Source organism: Antechinus flavipes, chromosome 4 (genome assembly GCF_016432865.1).
Source record: "Antechinus flavipes isolate AdamAnt ecotype Samford, QLD, Australia chromosome 4, AdamAnt_v2, whole genome shotgun sequence".
Taxonomy (NCBI): Eukaryota; Metazoa; Chordata; class Mammalia; order Dasyuromorphia; family Dasyuridae; genus Antechinus; species Antechinus flavipes.
The window spans coordinates 457,034,068-457,049,357 of record NC_067401.1 but is presented as its reverse complement, the minus strand read 5'-3'; the positions used below and the strand labels follow the sequence as shown (position 1 = coordinate 457,049,357).

The 15,290-nt window shown below is 37.5% G+C and overlaps 1 protein-coding gene across 6 annotated transcripts in view; it reads left to right on the top strand.

The window, feature by feature from the left end:
• Positions 1–15,290, top strand: part of LRRC7 (leucine rich repeat containing 7) — a 519,216-nt gene that overhangs the window by 488,842 nt on the left and 15,084 nt on the right. For 5 of the 6 annotated variants that reach the window (XM_051999446.1, XM_051999443.1, XM_051999441.1 and 2 more), the window contains one exon: positions 9,786–9,860. In XM_051999446.1, coding sequence (XP_051855406.1) covers positions 9,786–9,860 — 75 coding nt within the window. The remainder of the gene's footprint in view (positions 1–9,785; positions 9,861–15,290) is intronic. The other variant, XM_051999444.1, reaches the window with a different exon arrangement.

Here is a 15,290-nt window from a genome sequence, read left to right as displayed (position 1 = left end):
TGTTGTAAAAGGAATTTGGTAAAATTCCTTCTTCACCTATTTCCCCAATAGTCTATATAGTTTTGGAATTAATTGTTCTTCAGATGTTTGGTAGAATTTGCTTTTGAATCCATCTGGTCCTGGAGATTTTTTGTTAGGAAGTACATTGATGCCTTGTTCAATTTCTTTTTCCAAGATAGGGCTATTTAAGGTCTCTATTAAGCTGGGTGATTTATATTTTGAGATATGCATCCATTTCATTCAGACTATCAAATTTATTGGCATACAATTGGGCAAAATAGCTCCTAACAATTGTCTTACTTTCTTCTTCATTAGTGATGAATTTATCCTTTTCATTTTTGATACTGTAATTTGATTTTCTTCTTTCCCATCTCTAATTAAATTAACCAATGCTTTATCTATTCCATTGTTGTTGCTTTCCTCCATAAAACCAGTTCCTACTCCTATCCATTAGTTCAATGATTTTCTTACTTTCAATTTTATTAATCGCTCCCTTGATCCCCAGGACCTCCAACTGGGTGTTCAGTTGGGGATTTCTAATTTGTTCTTCCTCTAGTCCCCTTAGTTGCAAGTCCAATTAAGCAATCTATTCTTTCTCTATTCCACCAATATAAGCAATGAGGTATATAAATTCTCCCCCAAGCACCATCTTAGCTGAATCCCATAAATTCTAATACATTGTCTCATCTTCTTTAATAAAATTATCAATTGTTTCTATGACTTATTACCCAATCCACCTGTTCTCCAAATTAGATCTCATCTGATTTCCAATTTTCCTTTGATCACTTTCCATTGTCCATTAATGAATGTAGTTTTCACTACATCATGATCTGAAAAGGAAGCATTTACTATTTCTGCCTTTCTGCACTTGATTATGCGATTTCTATATTCTAATACATGGTAAGTTTCCATCTAGCTGCCATATACTGCTGAATGGGGGAAACAGGGTACGTTCCTTCTATTTCCATTTAATTTTTTCCAAAGATTTTTCATATTTAACTTTTCTGAATTTTATTCACCTTCTTAACTTTTTTTGTCTTTTTATTGGATTCATCCAATTCTGAGAAAAGAAAATTGAGGTCCTCACTAGTACAGTTTTATTATCTATTTCCTTCTGTTACTCATTGACTTTCTTTAAACATTTAAACTCTATGCCGTTTGGTGCATATATGTTTAGCACTGATATGACTTAATTGTCTATGGTACCTCTTATCAAAATATAGTTTCCTTCTATATCTCTTTTAATTAGATCTATTTTTGCTTTTGCTTTGTCTGAAACCATAATTGGTACCCTTGCTTTCCTTGCTTCAGCTGAAGCATAATAGATTCTACTCTAGCCCCTTATTTTTACCTTATGTGTATCTCTTGCTTCAAATGTGTTTCTTGTGAAAAATATATTGTAGAATTCTGGTTTTTATCCATTCTTCTATCTGCTTCCACCATAGGGATGAATTCATCCCATTTATATTTATGATAACTAACTATGCATTTCCCTTAATGATATTTTTCATTTTTTTATCCCAATCTCTCTTATTCCTCACACTTTCCCTCCTCACAAGTGTTTTAAAACTTCATGAGCAGTGTCAGGAAAATATTGTTCACAGTAACAGCAATACTATGTGATGATCAACTATAATAGACTTAGATCTTCTTAACAATACAGTAATACTAGACAATTCAAAAGATTTGAATGGAAAATTTTATCCACATCCAGAAAAAGAATTATAGAGCCTGAATGCAGATTGATGCATTCTATTTTCACTTTTTTAAATTTGTTTTTGTTTTATTTTTTCTTTCTCATGATTTTCCCTTTTGTTTTGATTTTTCTTTCATGAGATGACTAATATAGAAATATGTTTAAAATGATTGTGTATGTACAGCCTATATCAGATTGCTTGCTGTCTTGAGGGGAGGGAAAGGAAGGGAGGGAGAAAAATTGCAACTCAAAATCTTGCAAAATGAATACTGAAACATATCTTTACATGTACTTGGAAAAAAATAAAATACTTTTAAATAAAAAAAAATGCTTTACTTCTGATTTCCTCATTCCCCAATATACTTTCAGTTGTATAAGTCTTTCTCCACCTTCTGTTATTCCCATCAATTTTTACTACCTTATAGGATAAGATAGATGTTTTATTTACCCATGTGAGTGTGTGTTATTCCTTCTTTGAATTACTTTTGATGAAAATAAGATTTAAATTTTGCCTGCTACTCCCCCCAACCTTTCCCTCCATTGCAATAGTTCTTTGGTGCCTCTTTAATGTGGGATAATTTGCCCTTTTTAACTTCTTCCCATCCCCTTCTTCTTCCAGTGCAATTTTCTTTCTTGACTCATATAATAAAATTGTTAGAGTTACAAATATCATATTGCCATGTAGAAATATAAACAGTTTAATCTTATTGAATTTCTAATGTTTTCCTTTCTTGTTTTCTTTTTACCTTATGTTTCCCTTGAGTCTTGTATTTGGAGGGTTTTTTTTTTAATTCAGCTCTAGTTTCTTATTAAAAATGCATGAAAGTCCTTTATTTCATTAAATATCCATTTTCCCCCTGAAAGATTATGTTATTGACTCTTTTTTCATATTTCCTATGTATTACTCTCGTTCCTTTTCCTAATTTTTCTTCTACTGATCTAATTTGCTTTTCAAAATCCCTTTCTAAGATCTTCCAGGAGCTTGTTTTTGGGCCTGAGACAAAATTACATTTTTCTTTGAGGTTTACAATAGTCATTCTTTTAAATATTGTTCTCTTCTAAATTTATGTCTTGATCCTCCTTATCATCATAATAACTCTCTGTAGTCAAGCTCTTTTGTTATGATTTTTGTTCATCTTTTCTGCCCTTTTTTATGACTTAGTGTTTTTCTGTGAGAGTTGGCCTATGATCCTGCACCCAAACTGAGTGATACTGCTGGCTTTCATTGGGCTTCAAGTCTTAGTCCCTAGCTTCCCTTCTGGCTTGTAATGGGAGGGAGTTTTCCTATTGGCATCCCCTTACTGTGAGGTTTAGCAGCTGGTTTACCCCAATATGGGGCCCTGTTGCTGGGTTGCTATGGAAATGGGGTCTCTTTGCAGGTAGGCCCCAAGGATGGGGCTTCTATAATGGTCAACACTGGAGTCAAGGCCTCCCTGGTGGCTTGTGCTGAGGGTAGGGACTTACTGTGCTACATTCACTGCTCACCCTGCCCAGGGGGGAAAGGGATAGATAGTTTCAGCCCAGAAGCCTTGTTGTAGTCCCCCTTCTGTGAGGTTGGCTGCTGCCCACCCTAGTAAAACAGAGCTTTTCCTGCTAGGCTGATAAGCTGCTTCCCTGCTCATAGACCAATTCTCAGGTGATTTTCTAGTTATTTGGAGAGGAATTTGGGAGGATTTCAGAAAGTTTCTTCCTCACTCCACCATCTTGGCACCAGAAGCCAAGAGAAATTCCTAAAAATTCTCTTGATGGCTCTGAATACAAATAAATAAATATTGCACTGTTTACTGTCTCTCAGAAAAGTATTCCTTTCTGTAGAGGGCCCGAACTCTGGAGAAGTATACTTGAAACAAGGATACTTACAACAGGGTGTTTACTCAGGGTGATTGATGAGATAATGGGTTCTCCGGTTTACACATACTTAGTACTTAGTATGGGAAGTAATAGTTCTACAATTGAGAGGACTTGATATAAGTTGACTCGAGTGAGCGTGTGCTCGAGCTCGATCTCACATTCCAGACTCCAGAGAGATCCTCCAGAGAGCTAGTCCAGACACTACACCTTCCCTTCCTCTATCAGGAGCCTTAGAAGACTTCAGCAGGAGCACCAACCCAAGCTAACTACATACCTCTTTAGACTCCTCATGGATACTATCTGATGTGGCTGAAATTTGCTTTTTCTTAAGTGAATTGTTGACTTCAAATAGCTCCATTTTTGAAGATGTGATTTAAAAAAATCAATTTCACAGAATTCTCCATTTTGCTAGCTGCTTTTATTATATTTGTATTTATATGGAATTTGGTATCAAAAAGTTCCAAGAAGGAAGTGGGTATTAATGACAACCAACAGCAATGATCGTTTGATAGACAATTAGTTATCTTGTCTTGGAAAGCATTCAAGGAATATCCACAGCTTCTCTCAGATCCCAGTCTTAATACTTAGTAATCATAATTAGTAATAATTAATAATGTATAAAAATCTTTTCTTAATAATCTTTCACCAAAAGACCTTAGGGTCCTTGATTGGTATTAGCCATTGCTGATCACTGGTCAAATATGATCTAAAGAAGACTCTTGTCCATATATTTTGGCTTGTACTATATAGTCCCTAATGTCCCTCCAATGCAAAGATTCTGTGATACTTTGATAATCTGTAAAAAATTCATCAATTAAAATATTCCCCTAATAATCAGAAGCATCCCCTAAGCAAAAGCATGACAATTTTTACCAAAATGTGTGATCTAAGTGGTAATTGAAAAAAAACAGTATGACAATTAACTGATAGAATTTTATTTTTAAATTTAAGAAGTTAACTCATAATTTATAAAATGTAAATACAATCCCATTGTCACAGTTAGAAATGGCAATGAATGTGATATCTCCCAAAGAGAACATAGTTTTGAATCATTTTTATAGCACCACAGGAAATAACAAAAAGTAAATTGACCTGGTAAAAGTAGGCAAAGCAAACTCTATTTTGAGTCTTAAGTTTTAGTTCCCGTAATAGTCTTCCATCAAAGTGATGGAATAGCCCATAATGTTCTTCCTTCAAACTAGCAAAATCACGAAGATTGTTGTTATCATTTCTTGGTCTATTTCTCAATATCCTGAGTCAACTAGTGAGAAGGGAGAGAACCACTTACCTTTGTATTTCATGAACTATAGTCCACCAGAGCATAGTTTTATAAAATTTTCATTGCACTTGATAGTCTACTATAGTGATATAGGAGGGGAGGACAAAAATCCCATATATTCAAAAAGTTGAGTGATTCTTTTCTATCCTAAAAGTTAGAATTATATCTATTCTCTTCACCCTAATATTTACATAAAATCACCAACTAATACAGGGATCATTGCTCTCTTGCCATTGCCCTTAATTCATATTCTTCTGTATGAATAAAAATAAGGAGTTTGGGGATGCCTTTAAGTGCCCATAAAATCCTAAGAGACAAAACATTTTTCAGACATATCTTTGAGTAGTTCAGGGACAGGTTGTCAGCAGCCATTGAGTGGAGCTCCCTGATATCTGTGTTCAGCGCTGGTATGTTTAGCATTTTTGTCACTGATTGAAATAAAGGCTTTGGTGGAAAGACTGACCAGTGATATGATGCAACATTGTCAATAATTAAAATCCTCATCAGCCAAAGTAGTCTTTGTCATAGTCTTTGGCCATGTTTTCTTCATTCCTCATATAAGTATTTATTGCTTTATAATAACAAAATTCCTGGATTTTAAGTACTTTTAAGAAGCTTAATGGCCAGTGGACCACTGTTCTAATAACCATTTTGATGACAAATTAAAATCTATATTGGAAATGCAGAATGGTGCTTAGTTTGAATTTTGGAAAGTGTTAGTAAATCTGGAGTCCAAGAGCCAAAGACATGAGTCAAAACCACAGGATTTCAAAACTGGAAGAAACTTCAGTCTATCAAACAACAATGAGTAAGACAAAAGACACATAAGTGCCTACTATGTGCCAGACATTGTGCTGGGTGCCGAGAAGCAAGAGCATTGGACTTGGTTGTTTGGTGTTTCGGAGTGTTCCCCCATTTCATCCTTTTTATTGTGCCCCAAGAAACTGACTTCCTTAGAAAGGTAACCCAAAGTGTGTGTAGTAATTGTGCGATTGGGGCTTTAAGCCATGAACTTGTGCTGGTCCAGAGCCCAGACAAAGGTCATACCAAAAAGGAAAGCGTAGTGAGAAGGAGCTATCCAAAGTAGTAGTCACAGGGCCATCCAAAGAACATTTATCTTCTGAGTCTGTGACTCCATTGGCCAGGTCCAGAAATCAGTTATTTTCCAGAATAATCACTGAACATTTGCCCACTGGAGATTTCCCAGTTGAGGAAACTCCATCTACCAATGCAAGTGGACACTTTCTCTGGGCGTCTCTCAGAGGTGCCTGGCACCTGACTGCTTAAGGTAATAACCCAGAGTCATGTGGCCAGTATGTGTCAGAGATGGGGCTTGAATACAGATCCTTGGAGCAGCTAGGTGACACAGTGGTTAGAGCACCAGCTCTGAAGTCAGGAAGAACTGAGTTCAAATCTGGTCTCAGGACAAGAAGTCCTATCTATGTAATCGTAGGCAAGTCACTTAACCCCAATTGCCTCAGGAAAAAAAAAAAAAAAGAATGAATATAGATCCTCCTTCTTTTCAGGTCAACTTTCTATCTATTCTGCTGACTGGTTCTAAGCCTATAAATGAGATACCCAAAATTTAAACCAGATAATTTTGCCAAAATATGATGCTTTTCAAATGTAATTTACTCTTGTAATTGGACTGCTAAGAAATCGAGGATGCTATGAGTATTTTCTTCCCCTAAAGCATGATAGTAAATTGAGGCCATCATGAGATAGCCTTATCATACATGGAGATCACATCGCTAGAACGTGCTGGAGCAAGTGAGGACTTTTTCCAGAACTTATCCTATCCTCCCATGCATATTCCCAAGAAGCTCAACATCCCGCCGGCAAAGAGTCAGAAAATGAACGAGATGCCTCCAGTCATGTATCCGACACATCTTTGATCCCTTCATGTCATCCCGCTGTGGAAGGTGATGTTGTAAGGACATGATAATGGCCATGCTGTTGCTGAATGGAGAGAGAGAGAATACTTCTTGACATCTGTGTGATCAGCTGATTTTATTCTGTATTTTGGCACAGCTATAAACTTCTGTTTGGACTCACCATCAATGCTCCAATAAGACTGTCCAGTTTTGAAAGTCAGTTGTCTTTTTCCTCACCAATATTCATCTAGCCTTCTTTAAGAACAGCGTGACGTGGTAGAGAGAAGACCAACTTAGGAGCCAAAAAGATCTGGATTTGTCCTACCTCTGGCGCATAATAGTTGTGTGACTCTGCATAAGTCACTTTATCTCTCAATACTTCAATCAAGTCTCTAAATATACAAGTCACGTATGAGCCGCCGATCCATGATCATGGAGAGAGTTTCCAATCCGGGACATCCCCACACAGAGACACATCTTGATTGGATCTTCCTCATTATATCTACCTTGTGTCATCATCCTTAAAGACAGCCCAAAGCACAGCAATGGCAGCAACAGCATCTGAGCACTGATTTTAATCTAAGCTTGTGATCTTCTGGGAAACGCTGGCAAATTGAAAAGCAAAGAATACCTGTGACCTTCAGCAGATGTTGGGCTACTATCAGTGCCACAAACCCAAAATCTGGACAAGAGGGCCAGTGTGGCCCTGGGAAATTGCAGTCCCTGGGTCAGGAAGCTTCAGCGGCAACCTCAGGGTGCTGGCTGGGTCGCACCCCATTAAGAGACACCTTCCAATGGCCCTGCCCTTGAACGTATTGGGATTCTTCACATTTCCATTCTTGGCACCATCTCAATACTAACAACTAACAGTGCAGTTATACTGTCTATAATCCTGTCCCTATAGACAGAACATAATGTATTGGACTACCTGTCATCTAGGGAGGGGTGAGAGGGGAGGAGGGGAAAAGTTGGAACTGAAGGTTTTGCAAGGGTCAATGTTGAAAAATTACCCATGCATATGTCTTGTAAATAAAAAAGCTATAATGTATAATAATGTAATTGTATAATGTGTAATGTCAAAAAAAAAAAACAGCTATAATTAAAAAAAAAGACAGAATGTAAATAAAAGGTCTAAGTTCATGATGGAATACACCCAACTTTCCCTGTCCAATGTGCTGAAGCAAGTGAGCCAGCAGAACCTACTGAAACACAGATGACGAGCCACGAAGCACACATAGTCCTCACCTGCTGCTGCTGCTCTCAGAGATGTGTGGGCATCTTTTGGGCACTGATGTCCCTCATCTTCTAGAGCAGAGGCAGGACAACCAAGAACAAAGGGCTCTGAAAGTGTCCCTCCCTTTGGGACTGATTGCACACATCTCCTATATGAAAAGAATTATTGGGTTCCCCCAGGTCTTGGGTTAGTGACAAGAGTAACATTGGTCATTTTGAGTAAACTAACACTTCATTTCAGGCAAACAATTCACTTGGTGAATTAACTACCTAGTCATGTGACCGATAAACTTAGCTGGTGGTGAGAACATGATGTAGTCCTAGCCACTTTTGGTGATACTGTCTTTAAACGTGGAAGATAACAGTAGGAAAGGGTTTTATGGAAAGCACATAATATAATTTTGAGGAAGAACTCAAATGCTGGGAGATGAAAATGGACTAAATATAGATACGAGAATTCAGAAGAACTTGTTTACTTATTTATTAATGCATTAAAGCTTAGGCTCAAAAATATATTAAGTCCAGAATAACAAACAATAAATGGTTGTGCAAATTACAGAGTAGACATAACTGTGTTGATTTTGAAAAACATTGTACTTTAAAACTGTTTCTACACGATGTTCAAGCATCTAGTTGGAAGGTAAAAAAAAAAGAAATTCAGTCAGTAAATGTCTTGGTTTGTCTACACTGGCTAATTGTACATTTTGGGGACTGAATTGATGAGACTTTATCACCATATAGATACCATCTGTATTTCAGTCGACATGCTTTCAATTTCTGTGTAAATAGAAAATGATTTAGATGAAATCTCAACAAAACACAAGATAATCACTGAAATAAATCAACATATACAGCTTCTACTCGAGCTTTTAAAACATTGCTCTGAATTAATAATATACAGTCACTTGGATGAATTACCTCCCAAGTAGATGGGATGATTGAAAACAGTATGAGCACATGAAAGATAATTGAGTTTGTAATTTAGACAATAGAATTCTCTGCAACTTAACAAGAAAATGCTGTCAAATGAATTCACAATCCTGTTATGTACTAGGAAAGCTGGAGAAGTCTTTCCCATACATATTTTAGTGATGGTGACCTATATATGAAATTAACCTGAGTGGACTATTTCACAAATTTTAGTATAGTTAAAAAGTAATAATCTGAATGTTTGTGATTTTTAGTGATGGTCACTTATACATCAAAGGTAGTATAATTATATTGTTGAAGTTAACCTGAGTGGACTATTTCACAAGTTTGGGGTATTATTAAAGAGTAATAATCTGAGTTTTTGTGATTTTAATGATGGTGACTTATACCAAAGGTATAGCTAGAATTATATTATTGAAGTTAATCTGAATGGTCTATTTTACAAGTTTTTGGTATTGTTAAAAAGTAATAATCTGAATGTTTGTGATTTTTAGTGATGGTCACCTATACATCAAAGGTAGTATAATTATATTGTTGAAGTTAACCTGAGTGGACTATTTCACAAGTTTTGGGTATTATTAAAGAGTAATAATCTGAGTTTTTGTGATTTTAATGATGGTGACTTATACCAAAGGTATAGCTAGAATTATATTGTTGAAGTTAATCTGAATGGTCTATTTTACAAGTTTTTGGTATTGTTAAAAAGTAATAATCTGAGTTTTTGTGATTTTAATGATGGTGACCTATATACATCAAAGGTAGTATAATTATATTGTTGAAGTTAGCCTGAGTGGACTATTTCACAAGTTTTGGTATTGTTAAAAAGTAATAATCTGAGTTTTTGGTGTGAATTAATAGCAAACAAATCTAAAACCTAGTTCTTGGTAATAGAATCCTAACCTCTGTTACTTCTGACTTATAGGGTATCTTTGTTACTAGGGTTCAGCCTGATGGGCCAGCATCCAGCCTGCTGCAGCCTGGTGATAAGATCCTTCAGGTAAGAAAAATGCTTTTTTTTTTAAAAAAATTTATAGTCAATGAAGGAAAAATTATGTTAAAAATACCTACATACTAAAAGCATAGTGTGCTAAATAAGAAAATATGTTTTCTGATAGTACTATGCATCTCACATGTCTTCATTTTTAGTATTTAGTAAATGAATGTCTTCATTTAGTATTCATTGATTGGTAGTATAAACAGTCATCAAAAGAAACTTTGCTTTTTTCACAATTTTAATTAATTTGAAGAATGGTCCATAAATCGGTGGCTTTGGATCAAAGATGGGGAATTAGCTTGGGATTTAATTTTCTTAACTGTGACTCTTAAATATGCTATGTTAACACCATGGAGATTTTACGTGTGTGTGTGTGTGTGTGTGTGTGTGTGTGTGTGTGTGTATCCATGTTGATGTTTTCACAAAAGAAAGAAAATTTAACTGTACAGGAAGAGATAAGTTTTCTGTAAATTCGCATCTTCTTCAAAAAGGCTTTATCTAATTTAATGGTTTGCACAGCAGGTAAAACACACTCCCACAGCTGTCAAATGCTCTGAGAAGCCTTAGACAACTTGCTCTCTCTGTGCCTCCATATCATCATCTTTGTGCTCAGTTCCTGTCCAAGATGGGCACAAATGCTGCCCAAGCAATTCCTGCATCGCATGATGGGAAACTCTCTAGGGGAGATGTCTTTATTTTCAACAGAAAAAGGGCTCATTCTGAAATACTTGCCTGGAGATACAGACTTTTTTCTCATAGGTCCCAGAATCTAAATTTATACCATTGTGAAGGTAGAGAAGTAGAACCTAGAGGTTAATATTCATAATGCAGAAGAAATTGGAAAATGAGCCATGAAAAAAAAAAATCAGATCTGACATAAAATGAAGATTCCCGAGGCCTAGAGATCCCTTTTAATTCATCTTTTCTGGTTTGCCTTCCTATTAGCTTTCCCTAGCTTACCCTAACCTTTCAATCAGAAACACTTAGAAAATAAGAAACTATGAATGTTCATCTTCATAGCCTGATTTCTTTATCCTGACATTTATCAATGCATGTATGTGTGTATATGTATATATGCACATATATGTATTATACATGATTATTTCTTGGTTAAGTAAGGCCCAAACCAAAAAAAAAAAAAAAAAAAGGCATCATGATAAGATCTATCAGCCTGACCCCTACCTGTGTTTCATTCAAAGAAGTATCAAATAATGTAGTTATAAACCTCTCTTTCCATGATGTCAAGAAGAAAGAAGAGAAGCAAGAAAGAGGGAGGAAGAGAGAGAAAGGGAATGAAGGGAGGGAAAGGGAAGGAAAGGATGGAAGGAGGAAGGGAAGAAGGAAGAATGGAAGGAAAGGGAGGAAGAGAGGGATGAAAGAAGAAAGGAAGGAAGGAAGGAAGGAAGGAAGGAAGGAAGGAAGAAAGAAGGAAAGAAGGAAGGAAGGAAGGAAGGAAGGAAGGAAGGAAGGAAGGAAAGGAAGGAAGGAAGGAAGGAAGGAAGGAAGGAAGAAGGAAGGAAGGAAGGAAGGAAGGAAAGAAGGAAGGAAGGAAGGAAGGAAGGAAAGAAGGAAGGAAGGAAGGAAGGAAGGAAGGAAGGAGGAAAAGCTGACTCAATTTAATTTTTAAAAATCTATGGAATGGAAAGACGAAGAAATCTCAGTTTTCTGACCTCTGGCCTCAGCTGGAGCAGAGAAGGCCTCTGGAGGTCTGGACAAAATTGGACAGAAGATCCCATCTTGTGACAGGGGTGGTACAAGCAGAGCTTCTTCCCTGCCCAGACTCAGATCATGGGGAGCTCATGACCATGGGTAGCTGTGCAGAGAGTGGGCAGGGGAGCCTCTGGGCCAGACGGACACTGCATCCTGGCTTGTGTGGTTCACTGATGTGATTCCAGGGGGCCTTGTGGGCATCCTGTCTGCGACAAGAACCAATTGAACAAGTGGAGGATCCATGACAATAAGGCCTCTTTAACTGTTCTCTTTGTCAGGCCCTCATCACCTCAAACCTGGATTGTTGCAATAGCCTCCCTGCCTCCAGCCCATCCCCTTCTGGATCCCCAGAGATCTTTTTCCAGGCAGCTCTGCTCCGAGGCTCTAGAGACTCCCCATGCCAACCAGCATCTGTTGGCCTTTAAAGCTGTTCCCACTTTCCTGGTCTTCTTATACTTTACTTCCCTCAGCTTCCCTCTACAATCCAGCAACAGCAGCCCCCTGGGCTTCCTCTGAAACAGCCACAATTCTTGGTTCATTCTAAGCCAGGGGACAATCTAATGTCTCCCTCCCCTGGGGTCCCCAACTGCTTCTCTCCTCTGCTGCTTTAGGGATTTCTTATTATTTGTGACATTAGCAGTAGAACCACAACATGCCTGAGCCTGCAATTAAGAAAACCCCCAACATTTAGGCCAAAATTGGGCTTTTAATCCTAATTTACATTTATATTTATTTCTGGCTAACCCCAGATTCTTGATAATTGAGACTATATTCAGATTATAGAAAAATGTTTAGATACAGAAGTGTTGAGATTGGGAAGGGGACCCCCAAAAGTTTGGGGTCACAGACCAGTGTCATGAAGTATCTCAAAAGAATTTGCAGGTTTGAACCCATATCCAAGTCAAAATTTATTTGTAATTGTAACGCTATTACAATCAGCTAAGTTCCAAAAGAAATTAGCAAAGGATCTGAGAGAAGGAAGATAGTTTTATACAAAATCAGATCTGAGCTTCGTGTTACTTGTTTGCTAATTTTATGACTTTCAGGTAGGTTTGAGGGGTGGTCTCTCATGAACTTGGTTATTCTTGACCACAGATTATATTTGCTAATCTTATGGTTTACAAGTAGGTTTTTTTTTTTTTTGGGGGGGGGGGTCTCAGGAACTTTGTCATTTTTGACCAACAGATTATGTTTGAGAGTCAGTAATGTTTGTAGGACTATTATAAGGCCGGAAGACTTCTACAATCATTGACAGACAAGAACACTCTTAGGTCCAAAGGGCTTCAGGATTATCTAAGGAAAGAAATATTCCATTCCTAGGCCAGAGGATTCTCACAATCATTGACAGACAAGAGCACTCTCGGGTCCAAAGGGCTTCAGAACCACTGCTGTTTCCCTTACATCAGAAGCAAACCTCGTATCTCGGGCTTGGGGAAAGAGCTACTTTTCTTGAAACATATCCCAGCATTGGAGGAGTGGGTGATGACCACTCTCTGGCTTCTGCTCCAAGACACCTGCAGGGCCAACCATCCTCCTCCTCTCCCTTCTTGACCACAGCTCAGTCCTTCTTGCTCTTTTTCCTCTGGATCACCTCTGGGACCCAACTCAATGTCCCAACTCTTTCCTGCCAGATCCTTGATGTGGGCTCCTCTCTCACCCCCAAAGAACAAAGATCCAAATGCAGCTGAATTTCCATCTATCAATTTCCCTGACTTCCTTCTAGCCTTCATTCACATCCACCTTGGGCGGGGGCAGCCTCTTCCCACCCCCAACCATGCCTTCCCCTCTAATCTCTATGTATTTTGTATTTAGTTTTTGGCAGGTCGCCTCATTCCCACCTCCAGTAGAAGGATTTTCATGAGAGCAGGGACCCTTTTTTTGCCTTCCTTTGTATCCCTAGCCCTTGGCACATAGTAGGCACTTAATGATTAATTAATGGTTAAAATGAACAAAGCACTTTCCTCACTGACAGCCATAAGGTGGAGAAAAGAAGCACATGGTTGTTTAGGAAGCATCTACTCCATATACAATTTATCATCCTTTTACAAAGCATCTGGACCTGACACATCAGGAGGTTTTATTGTTCTAGAATATAAAGGAATGGCCATATCAAACCCAGGGCAACCCAGGGACCACTGCTTACAATATGGCAGCCTCATCCACTTGGAGATGCCAAGTGACCAGTGTCTTCCAGACCCTACCTAGGAGAACTGGCGCCTCAGTCACTATCACGAGGACTGAGAAGGGTGACGGTCCATGTCACAGTCGTCGTTGGTCATTTTCAGGGATGTTGTCCACACCCAGCCCTTAATCAGGAAGTCCAGCTTAGAAAAGTACAAACAAAGTAGCCCGCTCTCTTACTGATGATGCGCCCAGAGCTCCATGTGGCAGTTACTGAATGAAGATTGATCTCTGGTATATCTAAGCATCTCGCCTCCAATGGGATAGGAGAAGACCAACCCTCATCTAGTTTCATGGCCTTTGCAAGATCTAAATTAAAACAGAATATTCATAATCCTTATTGATCCCAAATTTCCCCATAGTGCTCCCCTTGTTTTTTATGTGTCTTACATAGATCCTACAAGGACCAAGGAGCGGGTCATAAGGAGATGGTGGGAGTGATTAGAAATCCATCTACAACTCCTAGACCAGCTTTTTATCACTCTATTATTCATTCTTTCAGAATGAATTGCCATATATTAAAACAAAAAATACCAGTAACAATAAGATACTCAACTGGTCTAATAAATAATGCTTTTCAAATTTCGAGTCTCATTTAAATACAATCTATTAATTATGGCTAGCTAATTTGTTGCCAGGAAGAAAAATAAGCCAGAAGAAAATGTTTCTTATGTTTGGTAGGTGATGGTGCTGAACAAGATGATTCATAGCATCCACCCCCCTCCTCAAAGCTTCCTCTATTTCTATGCACCAACATAATCTCCTAAACAATAGAAAAGCATTTGTGCATAATGAACTGCTCCTGAAACCTTTTATAAGTCATTAAAACAAAATGGAAAAGCATAAGGCAGTTTATTTCTTCCCTTGCCTAGTACCTATAATAGGTACCTAAAACATGGTTAATTTTAATACTTATGTGTTGTGTGCCTACAGCTGTCAATGTTGAGGAAGGTACAAAACGTAAACAAAATAGCCACTGCCATCATAGATTTATAGTTCACTGATTTACAAATTTTAGAAATGAATGACAAAATAACTTTTAAACAACTTATAAACTTGGAGAAATTGAGATCTAAGATATAACCACATGCCAAAATAATTGATTGAAAAATAAATAATTCAGTCAAATCACTTATTTTCTTTTTTAAAATAATAGCTTTTCTATTTTTTAAAAAAACATGCAAAGATCATTTGTAACATTAACCCTTGCAAAACTTTGGGTTCCAAATTTATTTCCCTGTATCCCTACCTCCTCCCTTTCCTAATAGCAAGTAATCCTATATAGGTTCAATTCTTCTATATTTATTTCTGTATTTATCCTGCTTCACAAGAAAAATCAGATCTAAAGAGAAAAACAATGAGAAAGGAAGAAAAAAGCAAACATACAAGAACAACCACAAAAAGGTGAAAATACTATATTGTGATTCACATTCACTCTCCATAGTTTTCTCTCTAGATGAGGATGGCTCTCTCCATCCCAAGTCTATTGGAATTACGTTGTATGACCTCATTGTTGAAAAGGCCACATCCATCACAGTTGAT